At 47.7% G+C, this 17222-nt stretch overlaps 2 protein-coding genes across 4 annotated transcripts; one reads left to right on the top strand and one right to left on the bottom strand.

Annotated features, from left to right (window-relative positions):
* The first annotated feature begins 9590 nt into the window (after positions 1-9590).
* On the top strand, positions 9591-10646 carry LOC125544347 (protein DMP6-like). Its single transcript, XM_048707998.1, has one exon. It carries the CDS (start codon positions 9990-9992, stop codon positions 10644-10646), a length of 657 nt encoding a protein of 218 aa, XP_048563955.1. The 5' UTR covers positions 9591-9989.
* LOC125544346 (pentatricopeptide repeat-containing protein At5g46100-like) lies at positions 10521-13358 on the bottom strand. Of its 3 annotated transcripts, none has more exons than XR_007299432.1 (2): positions 11481-13358; positions 10521-10649 (listed from the first exon to the last, which is right to left on the bottom strand). XR_007299432.1 is itself a non-coding variant. In XM_048707997.1 (1 exon), the coding sequence occupies exon 1, from the start codon at positions 13228-13230 to the stop codon at positions 11788-11790; it is 1443 nt and encodes a 480-aa protein (XP_048563954.1). In that variant the 5' UTR covers positions 13231-13358; the 3' UTR covers positions 11394-11787. The 3 variants fall into 3 exon arrangements, 1 of the variants encoding a protein (XP_048563954.1); XR_007299433.1 differs by lacking the exon at positions 10521-10649 and adding an exon at positions 10656-11343; XM_048707997.1 differs by lacking the exon at positions 10521-10649 and having other exon boundaries at positions 11394-13358.
* Positions 13359-17222: the final 3864 nt, after the last annotated feature.

The following is a 17222-nucleotide window of genomic DNA, read 5'->3' as shown; positions in this document are numbered from 1 at the left end:
TATAGCGAAAGTTTTCACCTGGCCAAGGTAGCCGGTCGAGTCGGGGTAGAGGGTGATGCTACCGAGAACGAAGATATGTCCCAGCATGAAGGTCATGCCCATGTTGATCTGCTCGCCGATTGTGATCCCCATCTGTAGGATCGAAAGTATGTTTAGAGGGGATGATTAGACTACTTGACCAAATAAAACCTAACCTTCTCCTAATTTTAGTTGTAGGCGGATTTTAGTAATTCTAGCAAGTCAAGTATCACCCTACACATGCAATTCTAAGAGTATAGCAGCAGAAAGTAAAACATTGCTCATGTAAGTAAAGGAGGGGTTTGGAGAATTCAAACACGATGATTTTTGACATGGTTCTGATAGGTGGTGCTATCGTACGTCCACATTGATGGAGACTTCAACCCATAGAAGGTAATGGTTGTGTGAGTCCACGGTGGGATCCACCCACAAAGGGTCCACGAAGAAGCAACCTTGTCTATTCCACCATGGCTTACGTTAGCGAAGGACTAGCTTCACTCGGGTTGATCTTCATGAAGTAGGCGATCTTCTTGCCCTTACAAACTTCTTGGTTCAACTCCATATGATGTTGGAGGCTCCCAAGCGACACCTAACTAATATAGGAGACACTACTCTCCAAAAGGTAATAGATGTTGTGTTGATGATGAAATCCTTGCTCTTGTGTTTTGAATGATAGTCTCCTCAACACTCAATCTCTCTCTCATAGATTTGGCTTTGGTAGGAGAAGGATTGGAGTGGAAAGCAACTTGAAGAGGCTAGAAATAAAGGTTCAAATGGTAGGATTGGAATCTCTTGATCTCAACACATGAGCAGGTGGTTCTCTCTCAGAAAATGAATGGTGCAAGTTGTGCTTCATTCTAATGGGTCTCTCTTGAGAGAAGGTGGTGGTGGAGGGGTATAAATAGGTAGCACCAAAAATCCAACCGTTACAAGCTTTTAACCTAACTCAGTTGGACCGAAGTGATAAACTTGGTGAGACCGACTAGTGCAACAGACTTGACCGTTAGCGTTTTCGATGGGACCGATTATACCATCTCGGTGAGACCGAAGTGCAATGGCAAATGCAGAGCATCGTTTTGGTAATTCCGATCAGTTTCACTCGATGATTCTGAAATGAAGTGACTTCATCACAGAAACTTGGCATGACCATCTCGGTGGGACCGAAAGCCATTTCGGTCAGACCAAATGTCAGAGTTTTGGCTGTGGAAGTAGAAGGGCCATCTCGGTGAGTCCGGCTAGGATTGTATCTGTGGGGACGAAATGATAAATTAGGGTTTTGGACAAATGTATTTTGGGAAAGTGATTAAGGGTTTTTGGAGCAATATCACTAAGCACTTTGAGCAACAACCTCATCAACAATACCTCACGCCCTTTTAATAGTATTGGCTTTCCTAAGGGACTCAACGTGATCTTGGATCACTAAACCAAAAATGTAGAGTCTTGGGGTAACCAAATTTGTTCTTCACATTTTGAGGGGTCCATATCCATTAGTCCATGCCATGTCAATCATTGATCTTCTCTGAAATCTATCATCAATATTCATTAGATCAATGACATATATGTTGTTATTAATTACGAAAACCACCCCGTGGATTAGTTGCACTTTCACCATCAAATCATTGCGACTTCTTAGTGGGACCTTTATGGGCCACCAATGATGGAGCTAATCTGTCAAATCTCGGATAGGGGGTTCCGAACTAAGGGTCTAGAGATGATAGTAACAAGGACATGAGTTTTTACCCAGGTTTGGGCTCTCTAGAGAGATAAAACCCTACGTCCTGCTTGTAAATTGCTTTCAGATGGAGTATAGAGTACATATGATCTACCTTGAGATTGTTGTGTGTCCTCTACGTGCCCTGCTCCTTGGTTTATATAGGTACAATGGGGGGTCTAGGATTACATCCTAGTCGGCTACATAAACGAAAAACGAGTTGTATACGATTCCCAACATCTTGGAGTGCACGACAAGTCTTTGGGAGCCTTCCTTCTGTACCATGGGCAACTTCGATGTGGCCCACTGGTGAACCAACATGGGATCCTTGGCCGGTCCATCAGGCCGGGAGACGATGTGGTGAAAGACCCCTAGTCCGAGAGGACAACGTCACACGACATCTCAAATGGCAACATGGACGGTGGCTCAGGCGACTGTGCTGACGACGACGGAGGTCCCTGCGGCCAAGGAGACCTTGCATAGTCGTCGTCTGGTACCTCACCTTGTTTAGTTTAGGTTAGGTTAAAAAATAGTTTGAACTTGTTTAAATTTCATTCGTTTGATTGTAAATATATTGAAATTTAATAAATTTTGTTAGCATGAGTTTCATCAGTATTTGTATTCTATCCATTTCAAATGGCCCGCGTACGGTTGGATGGCTGGCGCCAAGCCCTCCGTCCAAGGACATATTTGGATGTGTCTGTAAACAGTTGATGCCGGTCATTTATTCGATGATCCGCGATTGGAATTGCTCTTATTTAGTTATCGTGCACAGACGTTTTGCATGCCAATATATGCTCCAGATGATTGGCCAAGCAAAAGTATCGTGCATGATATCATTCTATTGCCATGATGCAAGAAGGATGGAAAAAGAAGAAATCACATGAGTCGTGTTTGATATATCATCAACTTTGCAGTGCTCCCCCCAAGACTCCAGGACTCCAGGTGAGGTGAGTAGCGGTAGGCAGTAGCACTAGCACCATATGCTATGCAAAGCGTGCATGCTTGCTCTTGTCGTCAGCAAAGCAGCTGCGTGCTGCAGGGAGGAACAGGTTTGTCCTGAGAAAAGCAAATTTAATTGCTTGTCAGAGCCTAAAGCGGATTGTTCCTATGTGATCTTTATGCTTGATCGCATGCATAAGACAATGGATGTTTTGTCTGAATTGTGGCTCCGAAGATTGTCTAGGTGTTTTCATCAAAAAAGAAAAAAAGGAAGATCGGCGAGGCCGGTTTCTAGGCTAGCCCCCATTTGGGCTTGCACGAACACCTTACTCGCTTCTCTCTCTTTTTTTTCTCAAGAAAACTTTCTATTTATTCAATAATTGTCAAGACAGTACATAAAAAGTAATGGAAATTACATTCATATCCGTAGACCAAACACCGAAACGAACCAAATACACATTGTCATCATCACTTCTTTCACTGAAGCCGGGCAAACCTTGTTATACTCGATAGTTGAGAAATCGGCGTGCTAAAGCCCCACAGGACTACCGCAATAGAAGAGCAACCATCGCCGATGTAGAGAAGCATACATCGAAAAGATCCAACCTACAGGCAGACGAACAAAGACCTGATCCAAACGGAACCACTAAAGACAAACATGACCGAATTTCACGAGATCCACTGGAGGCACACCTTCACATGCCCTCCAATTATGCTAGATGTACCGTCAAGGCAGAAACTAGGTGGGCAGAACTTTATTCCACCTTCAGAGAGCCACCACCGCCTCGTCTTTTTGAGTAGGACACAAACCCTAACCAAATTATAAAAACACATAGAAACGAAGTCCTCCCGCTTACAAGGGCCACCGCGCCTCCATGGGTCTAAGGTTACAGGAGACTAGGCAGATCCGCAGCGGCGACAGGGGACAGGAGGTAGGACGCATCAAAATTAGGACAATACACATGTAAAGTGTGTTATACAATGCATTATCTTTTCATGTCACTTTTAGCAACTAATTTTGCATGCTGCTAAAAAATTAGGTGATTATTAGAATAAATTAGAAAACCTACAAGTAAGAGAAGACATACACAAATATCATAATACTCTAAAAATGTAAAAATCATAATTCTGCTATTGTTTGCCAACACACATGCATAAATAAGCTGGACGAGAGTGTTTTGATTTGATAGATCGCCGGTGATTGATGTAGTTACATCGCCACATTTTTTTAGTAAAGGGCATACTTTATTAACTCATAATAAAGTATTAAGAAGATACAAACATAGTGAATACACACATCATCTGCATAATTAAAATGCACATAGCTGACACCAACACACAAAAAGATTATGTCGGTAAAGAGCAAAGCCGTGTAAGACCGAAGCTATGCAAGGGGAAGCATATATTTAGGATTAATGCTTGGAAGAGCCTCTTGCCTGCCAGAGGAAATGTAAGTATAAAAACTATTGCCCACTCAGCAACTCTAGCAGGTCCCAAAAACACATGAACTCCATATAGATTCTACGGGGTAAAAAAAGAACATTCTAGCAGATTCTCTCTATACAGGGTGCTCGAGTCCGGGCATGGGTTTTTTCTTGCAGAGAAAAAGGAAAAGAGAGTCCCAACGACGAGTGGGTCCCATGATATGGCAGAATTTTAGAAGCTACCCCCTCAGTAAAGAAGTATTTTACAGTATCTAAATTTGCACGACTGCTTTTGAGCCTCCAAATGATTTCGGTGTGCACTCCAACCCGTTTTAGAGGCTGCCTTTTTTCTAGAATCTGCTAGAGTTGCTTGCTCTTAGGCACACCTCTGGTTAGTAACAGGCTGTTACTAACAGCATGCACTTGCGTAATAACCACAAGGCATAACGGACAAAAAATTAGACCCAGAATAACTATGGTTCCTTCTTGTTACCTAAACGTGCTTTTACAACAGCTAGAACGCCAACCCCCATGTTTTTCTCGCCAGAAACTGCAACCCAGAATCCCAGCTTGCCTTCAGTTTTTGCTTCTTTTTCTTGCAAGGCAATCCAAAACAGGCGGCAAATAGAAGCCGGTCACCGGCTTCATTCCCTTCAAATCCCTACTACAGGCCCCATCTTCTCTTTCCTGATACTACATCCTCAAAGACGTGTTAAAAGGAAGCAAACAAAGAGGGTGTTAAACACATCAATATCTACATGACTGGCGGATATCTTCATGAGGCGCATCTGGTTAGGTAGTTAGAGTATAATGTTTATCTCTTCTAACTCTTATCTCTACCTCCTTTCTTCCTCTCCAAGAATGTAATCTCAACCGCATGTATGCGCTGTTATGGGAGGTGCGCCCCATCTATATAACATGAAGCCGGAGGCCTGAGAAGGCAAGACGTTCCGCTAGTTCGCACATGGTAATCAGAGCCCCATCTCTTCCCATCTACTAGATCCCATCTACCGAGCCTAGCCATGTCTTCCTCCTCCTTCTCCGGCGCTTCCCAGACCACCCTCAATAGGCAGGTCACCGAGAAGCTAACACGCACGAACTACGTGCTCTGGCGCACGCAGGTCACTCCTCATCTGCGCGGCGCCGGTGTTTTCGGCTACGTCGACGGCACCACGCCGGAGCCGGCCAGGCTTCATGTCATCAAGGACAAGGATGGCAAAGAAAGCGTTGAGCCCAACCCTCTCCACCCAATCTGGGTCCGGGAGGATCAACAGGTGTTGGGCTACCTGCTCAGCACCCTCTCCAAGGAGGTACTGATCGCGGTGACCATGGTCACCACGGCGCACGCGCTCTGGACAACGGTGGCAGGTATGTTTTCCTCGCAGTCCATGAGCCGTGTGAATAACATCAGGACGGCGCTCATCAATGCGCAGAAGGGCAACCAGACGGTTGCCGCCTATTTCGCCTCTCTCCGTGGCCTCGCCGACGAGCTTGCCGCTGCGGGGAAGGCCATCCAAGATGACGAACTCATCTCCTACATCATCCACGGCCTCGACGTCGACTACCAGCCCCTCGTCTCCGCCCTCGACGCACGCGTCACGCCGGTCTCCCTCGACGAGCTCTACGCCATGCTCAGCAACTTCGACCAGCGCATGGCCCAGTTTAATCACTCGGGAAGCGGCGGCTTCCGCTCCTCTGCCAACGCCGCGGTGCGTGGCCGTGGTGGTGGATCACGTGGCCGCAGCTCTTCTCGCACCAAGGGGCGATCTGGCGGACACGGAGGCGGCGGCAACAGCCGCTCTGGTGCATCTCGCGGTCGTCGTGGCGGCGGTCCACCTCGGGCCCGACCGGAGACGCCTCGCTGCCAGATTTGTGGTAAGCCAGGGCACACCGCGAAGGATTGCTGGTATCGTTATGATGAAGACGACGAGGACTCCCAAGATGAAGAAAAAATGGCTGCCGCCGCTGATGAATCCTACGGCATCGACACAAATTGGTACGTCGATAGCGGCACCACCAATCACATCACCAACGAGCTTGAGAAGGTCACGATGAAAGACAAGTATCGTGGCAAAGATCACATCCACACGGCAAGTGGAGAAGGTATGCAGATTTGTCACATTGGTCATTCTACGTTTCGTACCCCTCACCGTCCAATTCATCTCAAGAAAATTTTGCATGTCCCTAGTGCTGCTAAAAGTCTCCTCTCTGTTCATAGAATTGCCCTTGATAATCATGTTTTTCTCAAATTTCATCCTTATTTCTTTCTGATCAAGGACCAGGCCACGAAGAAGGTTCTCTATCGAGGTAGATGTGTTCGAGAGCTTTACCCGTTGATTCCGGAGCTTAGGAGACTCAATAAACAAGCCAATGGTGTTGTCAAAGTTTCATCAACACAGTGGCACGGTCGATTAGGGCATGCTACTTTTTCTTTAGTTGAAAGATTGCTTAGGAAAAATAAACTCCCATTTGTTGGTGAGCGAAATGTCGAAACTATTTGTGATTCTTGTCAGTGTGCTAAAAGTCATCAATTGCCGTATCCAATATCTACTAGTGTCTCTACCAAACCACTTCAATTGATCTTTTCTGATGTGTGGGGTCCTGCTCCCACCTCTGTTGGTAGACATGAGTATTATGTAAGCTTTATAGATGACTATAGCAAGTTTGTGTGGATTTATCTTCTCAAAAAGAGATCTGATGTCTTTCAAGTTTTTCAAAACTTTCAAGCCTTGGTTGAACGAAAATTTGATAGCAAAATTATTGCAGTCCAATCGGACTGGGGGGGAGTATGAAAAACTCAACTCCTTCTTCCAAACACTTGGCATATCACACCACGTCTCATGTCCTCATGCCCATCAACAGAACGGCTCCGCTGAACGGAAGCACAGACACATAGTTGAGGTCGGGCTAGCTCTCCTGGCAGGAGCCTCCATGCCCCTCAAGTTTTGGGATGAGGCCTTTCTTACTGCTGTTCACATCATTAATATGCTTCCTAGTCGAGTCATCAATAATCAAACTCCAGTAGAAAGACTTCTTCACATCAAACCAGACTATAAATCTCTTCGCGTGTTTGGGTGTGCTTGTTGGCCCAATCTTCGCCCATACAACAAAAGAAAACTCATGCTTCGCTCAAAACAATGTGCTTTTCTAGGGTATAGCCCTCAACACAAAGGTGTCAAGTGTTTAGATATTTCTACTGGCCGTGTCTATATATCCCGTGATGTCGTTTTTGACGAAACACAATTTCCTTTCGCCACCCTACACCCAAACGCCGGTGCTCGCCTCCGAGAAGAAATTCTCCTCTTACCTACTCATCTTACCACAATTGATCAAGGGGGTCCGAATTCTGATAATCAAATGCTGACTAATCCTGCTACTAATGGTGTGCATGAGTTTTCTGATGATGTTCCGGGAGATAGCAGTGAAAAAATCGCGCCGGCAGGTCCATATCGCATGTGTCCGCATCCAGGAGGCAAATCATCCTCGGGATTGGCTCCGCAGCAGCAGCTCAGTCGATCTCCCTCGGAATTGGCGCCGGCAGACGCGCCAGACGCCCAGGCGACAGCGCCAGCCGACCGTGCGGCTGTCTCCAGCCCAGCGCACGCCGCGCATCACGCTCCAACTGGTGGCGGCCCAAGTGCCTCTCTGCGCCAATCCCCGTCCGACACGAGGCAGCACGCGGTTCGCCAGGACGGCGCGCGCTTCCGTGACCAGCCGGTCACGTACAAGCAGCGCGACCAGGTTCGCCGACCTGACACGGGGCCCGGATCTGCTGCGGGACCGGGCGCAGACTCCTGTGCACCCACGCGCGCGCCGAAGACCGGCGTTCGCCTCAAGGCTGATCCGCCGTCATCCTCCAATGATGAGGCCCCAGGATCTTCTGCGCCTACAGAACATGCTGCACCTGATCACACTGCCACAGAAGATCCGGCGGGAGCAGATTCTGCTACAGGAGCTTCTGTTTCGGGATTTTCTGTGGCCGAGGATCCTGATGCTGCACCGTCACGACGTACACGACTACAGCATGGGGTAATACATCCTGTTAATTATAAAGACATAACCAAATACGGTATGGTTTGTTCTACAGGTGAACCCCAGACGCTCCAGGAAGCGCTTGGTGATGAAAGATGGAAAAATGCTATGAATGAAGAATACATGGCACTCCAGAAAAATAAAACTTGGCATTTGGTTCCCCCACAGCAAGGTAAAAACTTAATTGATTGCAAGTGGGTATTTAGAATAAAGAGGAAATCTGATGGAACTATTGATCGCTACAAAGCTAGGCTCGTTGCAAAGGGTTTTAAACAACGGTATGGCATAGATTACGAGGACACATTTAGTCCGGTTGTTAAAGCTGCCACTATCCGTCTTGTTTTGTCTATTGCCGTTTCCAGGGGATGGAATCTCAGGCAACTTGATGTTCAGAACGCGTTTCTTCACGGTGTTCTGGAAGAGGAGGTATATATGAAACAACCTCCTGGGTTTATAAGTAAAAGTGCACCCTCTCATGTCTGCAAGTTGGACAAAGCACTTTATGGTTTGAAAGAGGCACCAAGAGCATAGTGCTCTTGTCTCTGTCACAAAATGCAAACACTTGATTTTGTCCCTTCAAAGTCTGACACCTCTCTGTTCATCTACAACAAGTTCAATACATGCATGTTTGTCTTGATATATGTTGATGATATTATTGTGACAAGCTCATCTGATGAAGCTATCACAGGGTTGTTAAAAGATTTGAGTGCAGACTTTGCCTTGAAGGATCTTGGAGACTTGCATTATTTTCTTGGGATTGAAGTAAATAGGCACAAGGATGGACTTCATCTCTCCCAAGAAAAGTATGCAGTTGACTTGGTAAGAAAAGCTGGTCTACAGGGTTGTAAACCTACACCTACTCCACTGTCCAGTTCAGAAAAGTTATCTCTCACACAAGGAACTCTCTTGACTCAAGAGGATAGCACAAAATACAGAAGCTTGGTAGGAGCTCTTCAATATCTTACTCTTACTAGGCCTGATATTTCTTTTGCTGTCAACAAAGTATGTCAGTTCCTTCATGCACCTACAACTGTTCATTTGACTGTTGCCAAACGGATAGTTAGATATGTCAAAAACACATTAAGCATGGGTCTCAATTTTAGCAAGTCATCCTCTACACTTGTCAGTGCATTCTACTTGTCAGTGCATTCTCTGATACTGATTAGCCAGGCTGTCTTGATGATAGACGCTCTACTGGTGGTTTTGCTATTTCTTTGGACCCAACTTAATTTCATGGTGTGCTCGCAAGCAAGTTACAGTCTTCAGATCTAGTACAGAGGCAGAATATAAAGCATTGGCAAATGCCACGACTGAAATCATATGGGTTCAATCCATGCTCGAGGAACTTGGTATAAAAAGTAAACAAGCTCCATGTTTGTGGTGTGATAACCTTGGTGCTACCTATCTCTCAGCTAATCCAGTGTTTCATGCCAGGACCAAACACATTGAGATAGACTTTCATTTTGTTAGAGAGAGGGTGGCTCACAAACAACTTGACACTCGTTTTGTGCATTCCAGTGATCAAATTGCAGGTGGATTCACAAAAGCATTGCCGTTCAAGAGCTTTGAAAACTTCAAGTATATTCTCAACTTAATGGAGTTGTGATTAAGGAAGGGTGTTAAACACATCAATATCTACATGGCTGGCGGATATCTTCATGAGGTGCATCTGGTTAGGTAGTTAGAGTATAATGTTTATCTCTTGTAACTCTTATCTCTACCTCCTTTCTTCCTCTCCAAGAATGTAATCTCAACCCCATGTATGCGCTGTTATGGGAGGTGCGCCTCATCTATATAACACGAAGCCGTCGGCCTGAGAAGGCAAGACGTTCCGCTAGTTCGCACAGAGGGCACCAGCAGCAATGACTGCTACACAGCCGGACATGGAATTGCAGAAGGATCAGAGGCATCCTCTTTTGTCCAACAGAACTGATGGCACTGACAACATGAGCCCCGTGCAGAAAGCAATCAGACAGGCATACCAGAGCACCGGGCACCTCGCCAAACTCCTTCCATCAGGCACCGTGCTTGCCTTCCAGCTGCTGGCTCCAACCATGGCTAAACAAGGCCACTGTGGTGACTTGGATCGGATGATGATGGGAGGGCTTGTGGTGCTCTGTGCACTCTCGTGCTTTGTTGTTACCTTCACAGATAGCTTCAGGGATGAGAACGGAAAGGTACAATACGGGTTTGCCACGTTCAAGGGATTGTGGGTCATTGATGGTGGAGTTACTCTTGATCCACACGCTGCGGTTGAATATAAGATGACATTTCTAGACTTTTTCCATGCAGCTGTCTCAGCAGTGATTTTTGTTGCAATCGCCCTATTTGACCAGAATGTGGCATCTTGCTTTTATCCAATACCATCAGAGGACACAAAGCAAGTTCTCACAACATTGCCAGTTGCTATTGGAGTTATTGGAAGCATGCTGTTTGTTAGCTTCCCAACCACCCGCCATGGCTTTGGCTTCCCAGTCTCTCCACAGTACCTGGGTCTTCAAAAGATTTGTTTGCTCTAATTCCTGTTGATCAAACACAGAGTCGAAAACCCCTTAAGCGGGATAGAGAGAAATATACAGCACTATTTCTCTAAAATAATATTTATAAGAGTACCTATGGTGGCCTTCGACATGAACATGTTTTGTGTATTCATAAATGAACAGTGCTGGCACCTGGGAGGACAATATATTGGATACGTCTTTGGCACATACCACAATTTTTTAAATCTTTCATATGATACAACTAAGACTTTTGGTTGAATGGTTAAAGCGCCGAACTCATAATTGGTAAATTTGAGGGTTCAATTCCTACTGGATGCACGTGAACAGGAACGTTCCATAAGTCTACTGGAATTGGCTCTCTATCCACGGAATCTCATCCATCATGTATATTCATACCATAACATAGGAACAATATGAACTCGAATTCTTATTGATACTCGAACTCAGAGCATAGGAGGGAAAGTCGATACATGGATGGAATCAAACACTAGGCAGGCACGGAAAAAAGTCTTCATTAATTGTGAAAGAAGCAATATACCAGGAGTTGATAGCTTGTTTTTGCCTTGAATCTTCATACATATATGTAGTTAAGTTTTGTATTGTAATTTGCTAGTTTTTCCAAAATTAACATGTCTAGAAAAGAAGACTTTAAAAATCATATCAGACTGCATTCTTGAAGTCATACCACACAGCTTTTAAGTCGTCGTGCAATAACCTGAACAAACATTTTGGTCAACGAAATAAGGAAACAGAAGACACATGACAAGAATAGAAATGAACTTCAGCAGAGCGCGTGTATGTATCTTTATACATACAAAAGCAAGAGATATGGAAGACAACCCCACATCGTACCTGAACACTGCCCGCATGCTTGTCACTTCAAAAATTATTCATACAATAAATATTAGTACTTCGCATATCCTGGACATGGAAGCACTGGAGTTTAAGGGTTTTGGTGGCAGAACTCTCTCTCACTTGTGCAACCGCATGATGGAACGAGTGTGTCGGTTCACAATTTTTGCTTGATAAGTCTTAGGCAGAACATGTACCAGCACAGTGTAGCAGGGGGGCAGCCTGGTGCATGTAGCTCCCACTTGTGCAGAGTCCGGGGAAGGGTCCGACCAGCACAGTGTAGCACCACATTTGTTTTTATTTTCAATCAGATAACTGCTAATTGGTCCCATATTTGCTCAGCTTCTTGTCTGACTTTCTTCTTACTCCAATACCCACTGACAATAACATCCCATGTTTCCCTCTCAGGGATGCACCTCTCTGACAACATGTCAAGCACAACACGAGCTGCTTTCTCCAAATGGTTCTTTTTGCAGAAGAACTCAACCAGGAGATGGAAGGTGCTTGGCTCGGTAGAAATGCCACGAGTCCTCATGCTCTGGTACACCTGGAAAGCCCTCCCAACTTCACCCTTAACACATAATGCTGTCACCACTGCAACGTTTATCCTGACATGAAGGCTCCAAGTCACCCGGTTCGGTTGAACGCCAGCAAGAACCATCTCATCCAGGTAATTTGCAGCCTCCACAGCCCTTCCTGCATCACACAGCCCAACAATGAGCTTCCCAAACAATCCAGCATCAGGCTTCCTCCCCTGGAGACGCATCCGGTCCAAAACCTCCATTGCCTCCCTCAGCAGGCCCTCCTTACAGAGGCCATTAATGACAGAACTATATATGATTGTATTTGGCGGCTTCACCTCCTTGGCCAACCTCTCCAGCAAGTCCAGTGCTGATGCTGCACGCCCACCCTTGGACAAACCATCAATCAGAGAACAATAGGTGACAACATTAGGTGCAATACCTCTCCTCCCCATTTCGTCAAACATCTCCAGTGCATCATCCAAGCAGCCCTCCCGTGCGAGCCAATTGATGATAGTCGTGTAAGTAACCACTGTAGGCGCAACGCCATTTTCTACCATCTCGGAAAACAGCTCCTGGGCCTCGGCCCTGCGGCTGCGGCGGCAGAGCCCGTCGATGAGGGTGTTGTAGGAGCAGGCGTCAGGTTTGGGGATGTTGCGGAAAAGGCGGACCGCGTCGTCGATAGGAGCGTCGGCATCAGAGCAGTGGGCCTTGAGGAGGACGTTGTAGGTGGCGATGGTGGGGCCGAAGCCGGCGGCGCGCATGTCGGCGAGGAGGGAGTGGGCGAGGGGGAGATGGGAGTGCGCGACGAGGCCGGCAAGGACGGCGGTGTAGGAGCGGGCGGAGTGGGGGAGAGAGAGGGCGGAGGGGGCGGAGCGGAAGAGTTGGAGGGCGTCGAGGGGGCGGCGGGTGCGGGAGAAGGCGCGGAGAAGGGTGAGGAAGGGGGGCTCGAGGTCGGCGTTGGAGGGGAAGAGCGCGCGCGAGCGGGAGAGGAGGGAGGTGGCGAGGGGGAGGAGGCCGGCGGAGGCGAGGCGGGAGGTGAGGAGGGAGACGGTGTCCGGGGAGGGGAGGATTTGTGTGGGCGCGGAAGTGGAGACGGGCGCGGCGGTGGCCGCGTCGAAGAGGGCGAGCGCGCGGCGGGGGTCACGCTCGGCGCGGACAAGGCGGTGGAGGTGTTCGGCGGTGAGGTTCTTGGGCCATTTGGTCGGGGTGAGGTTCGCCGGCGGCATTGGGGGATGGAGGGATGAGAAGCAGGTTTGCCGGCTAGCCGCTTGGCGTCGGCGGCAGAGGTCTCTACAAAGGGAGGCGGCGGGGCCGGTTTTTGCTTCAGCTATTTCCGCCTACAAACCTTTCAACGCGCTCAGAGGGATCAAAATTCGATCTCACAGCTAAGCCCAACTTACGGCATCCGTCCGCGAACCCCTAAGGAGGTGTTTGTTTCAGCAATTTTCGTCCGTTACCTGTTTACGTTCTAAACGGATAACGTTACATGCGTTTGGTGACGATCTTGTGTAATCAGGTCCCTCTGTAATCAGATCGGAATAGTGATCGGTCGATACCCCCCACCCCCCATCGGTAAAGGATTCCTTCCCACCCTCGAGCGCTCCTCCCCCCCTCCCCCGCAACTCCTTCCTCCCCTCGATCCGCATGCACCGCCACCTCCCTTCAAGTCCAGCGCCGCCACCTCCCCTCGATCGACCCGCTTCGAGTCCAGCGTCGCTGCCTCCCCTCGGTCCTCTCCTCCTGATCCAGTCGCCGGGAACGACCACGCCAGCCAGCCGCCGCCACAGCCGCCGACGAGGATGTACCACCGAAGCCGCCGACGAGGAGCAACAAGGCCCGTCTCTGGATCAATCTCTTCCTCCTTCATCAAGCTCCTCCTGCAAATCTCGATCTGATCTGTTCTTGATTTGTTTCCTTTACACTGCACGTTTACGTTACCACTCATCGAAAACAAACACCTCCTAAATGTCCGTCAAATTTGAAATTCAAATGCGTCCGATGACATAGCGCACCGGATCACATCAGTGCACGATCACAACCAAAAAGAGGCACAAGTACGTTTTAGTGTTTAGGCCAACTTCAACGCACGATCCCAAACGAACATCCATTGTATCTGCTTTTCGTTCGTTTGGGAGGCAATGGGTTGTGTCCGCTCGGACTTGTGGATGCGTCCGTCATTCATCCAACGCACAGCCGCATCTCGTCCGTTCGGAGACCATTTATACTAAAATCGAGCATAACATAGCAAATAGTTCAAATCAAACAAAGGAAATAATTTCACATCCGAAGTAGTCTTACAACCCAATAGAAATTTGTTTGAAAAGAGATTAAGCTGATAGATCTACGGGTTGCCAATGTGAGTCCACATGTGTTCAACCAAATCATTCTGGAGCTGCACATGAGTTTGTCAATCACACATTTAACGATGGAATTGGACAAACTGTTGGAAGGTTGCAGGCGGTGGATGCTCAGGCTCAATATTTTCACCTTGGAAATCAAATCATTGGTCGTAGATGTTGTCACCACGCTCATCCTCTAGGATCATATTGTGCATGATCACACAAGCAGTCATCACCTCCCAAAGCTTCTGAGTGCTCCATGGCAATGTAGGGTTTCGAACGATACCCCATCGAAATTGAAACACACCAAAAAATGCTCCACATCCTTCCTAGCACTCTCCTGCATTTAGGCAAACCTCTGTCTCTCTCCTTGCGGATTGGGTATGGTCTTCACAAGAGTTGACCACTGAGGATAGATACCATTAGCTAGGTAATATCCCTTGTTGTAATGGTGGCAATTGATTTCAAAGTTGACCTTTGGGGAGTGGCCGTCTTCAAGCCTTGCAAACACCGGAGAAGGCTGAAGCACGTTGATATCATTGTGAGAACCAGCCATGCCGAAGAAATAATGTCATATCCATAGATCTTGTGGAGCCACCGCCTCAGGTATGACAATGGCATCCTTCACATGCCCCTTGTACTGCCCCTGCCAAGCAAATGGACAGTTCTTCCACGTCCAGTGCATACAACCTATACTACCAAATATGCCCGGAAAGCCCCTATCGGCATTGATCGCCAACAACGTCTCTGTATCAGCGACAGTTGGCTCTCTCAGGTACTCAGGGCCGAACACTGCCATCACGGACTTGCAGAAACTATACATTGAGAGGAGACATGTGGACTCACTCATACGAACATACTCATTCACAAGATCATTGGGAATTCCATATGCAAGCATGCGGATAGTCGCGGTGCATTTCCGGTAAGAAGAAAAGCCAAGCTTGTCAAGGGCATCCTCTTTGCACTCAAAGTATGGGCCATATGCTACCACTCCCTCCCGAATACGATTGAACAGATGTCTCCTCATTCGGAATCGGCGACGAAATTGATGTGGTTTGAAGAGTGTGGCATTCTCAAAGTAATCGGCATAGAGAAGGGTGTGGCCTTTCTCCCTATTGCGGTTCAAAGTCGGAGCATGGCCGGGGATTGATCCCTTGAACCGAGGCCGCTTCCTACTAATGTGGTCATGGACGACCAATGCAGCCACCACAAGCTCTTCATCATCCTAGAACGAATCATCTGATTAGCAAACGAAGTTGTGAAAGAAATGCTCATCCCCGCTATCCATTGTACCTTATGAGCAAAGCGTCGAACACCTTGCAGTCATGGTGGAGACGTGGCCGGAACGAGCACGTTGAGCTTCCCTCGTAGGCAGCAAAAGCAAGGTTGGGGTTGGTGGTGGTCGTCGGCGCCCTGCGGCAATGCAGCCTACCGGAAGTTGTTGGGGTCGATGGGCAACACCGACGGTCGTAGCTTCTCTCCCACCGGCAACAAGGAACCACGAAAGCCGGTAAAAAGCTTACCGGAATGTGTTGGGGAACGCGGTAATTTCAAACATTTCCTATGCACACGCAAGATCTGTTGGGGAACGTAGTAATTTCAAAAAAAATCCTACGCACATGCAGGATCATGGTGATGCATACCAACGAGAGGGGAGAGTGTTGTCTATGTACCCTCGTAGACCGTTTGCGGAAGCGTTATATCAACGTGGTTGATGTAGTCATACGTCTTCACAATCCGATCGATCCAAGTACCGAAAGGACGGCACCTCCGAGTTCTGCACACGTTCGGCTCGGTGACGTCCTCGCCTTCTCGATCCAGCAAGAGGGGTGAAGTAGTAGATGAGTTTCGGCAGCACGACGGCGTGGTGACGGTGTTGGTGAAGAACAATCTCCGCAGGGCTTCGCCTAAGCACTACGAAAACTATGACGGAGGATAAACTAGAGGGGACGGGGTTGCCGGCACACGGCTTGGTGTTTCTTGATGTGTCTTGGGTGCTAGCCCTACCCCTCTATTTATATGTTGAGCCTTGGGGTCGAAACTTGGAGTAAAAGCCTCCACAAAGTCGGTTTCACCCGAAAGGCAAGAGTCCTTCTCGGACTCCAGGGCCAGACGCCAGGGTTCCTGGCGTCTGGACCCAGACGCCAGGGACCCTGGCGTATGGCCCCTAGACTCCGCAAAACTTCCTTTTGCGCTTTCCAAAAACCTTGTGGGCTTTCCCCTTTGGCCCAAATAAAGTGTTCTCGTACCCAAACATTCCGGGAAACATCCGGAACCCCTTCCGGTGAATTCCGGAACCCTTCTGGAGTCCAAACACTATTATCCCATATATCAATCTTTATCTCCGGACCATTCCGGAGTTCCTCGTCATGTCCGTGATCTTATCCGAAACTCCGAACAACATTCGCTCACCAACATACATAACTCATAGTACTATATCGTCAATGAACGTTAAGCGTGCGGACCCTACGGGTTCGAGAACTATGTAGACATGACCGAGGCACCTCTCTGGTCAATAACCAATAGCGGGACCTGGATGCCCATATTGGCTCCTACATATTCTACGAAGATCTTTATCGGTCAAACCGCATAACAACATATGTTGTTCCCTTTGTCATCGGTATGTTACTTGCCCGAGATTCGATCGTCGGTATCTCAATACCTAGTTCAATCTCGTTACCGGCAAGTCTCTTTACTCGTTCCGTAATACATCATCCCGCAACTAACTCATTAGTTGCAATGCTTGCAAGGCTTATAGTGATGTGCATTACTGAGTGGGCCCAGAGGTACCTCTCCGACAATCGGAGTGACATATCCTAATCTCGAAATACGCCAACCCAAAAAGTACCTTCGGAGACACCTGTAGAGCACCTTTATAA

Source organism: Triticum urartu, chromosome 3 (assembly GCF_003073215.2).
Source record: "Triticum urartu cultivar G1812 chromosome 3, Tu2.1, whole genome shotgun sequence".
In the NCBI taxonomy this organism is placed as follows: Eukaryota; Viridiplantae; Streptophyta; class Magnoliopsida; order Poales; family Poaceae; genus Triticum; species Triticum urartu.
The sequence above is the reverse complement of the archived record's forward strand: the minus strand, read 5'-3'. Positions and strand labels throughout refer to the sequence as shown.

Coding starts and splice junctions, on each gene's coding strand:
- LOC125544347 (XM_048707998.1), top strand. CDS start 9,990: ATGACTGCTACACAGCCGGACATGGAATTGCAGAAGGATCAGAGGCAT.
- LOC125544346 (XM_048707997.1), bottom strand. CDS start 13,230: ATGCCGCCGGCGAACCTCACCCCGACCAAATGGCCCAAGAACCTCACC.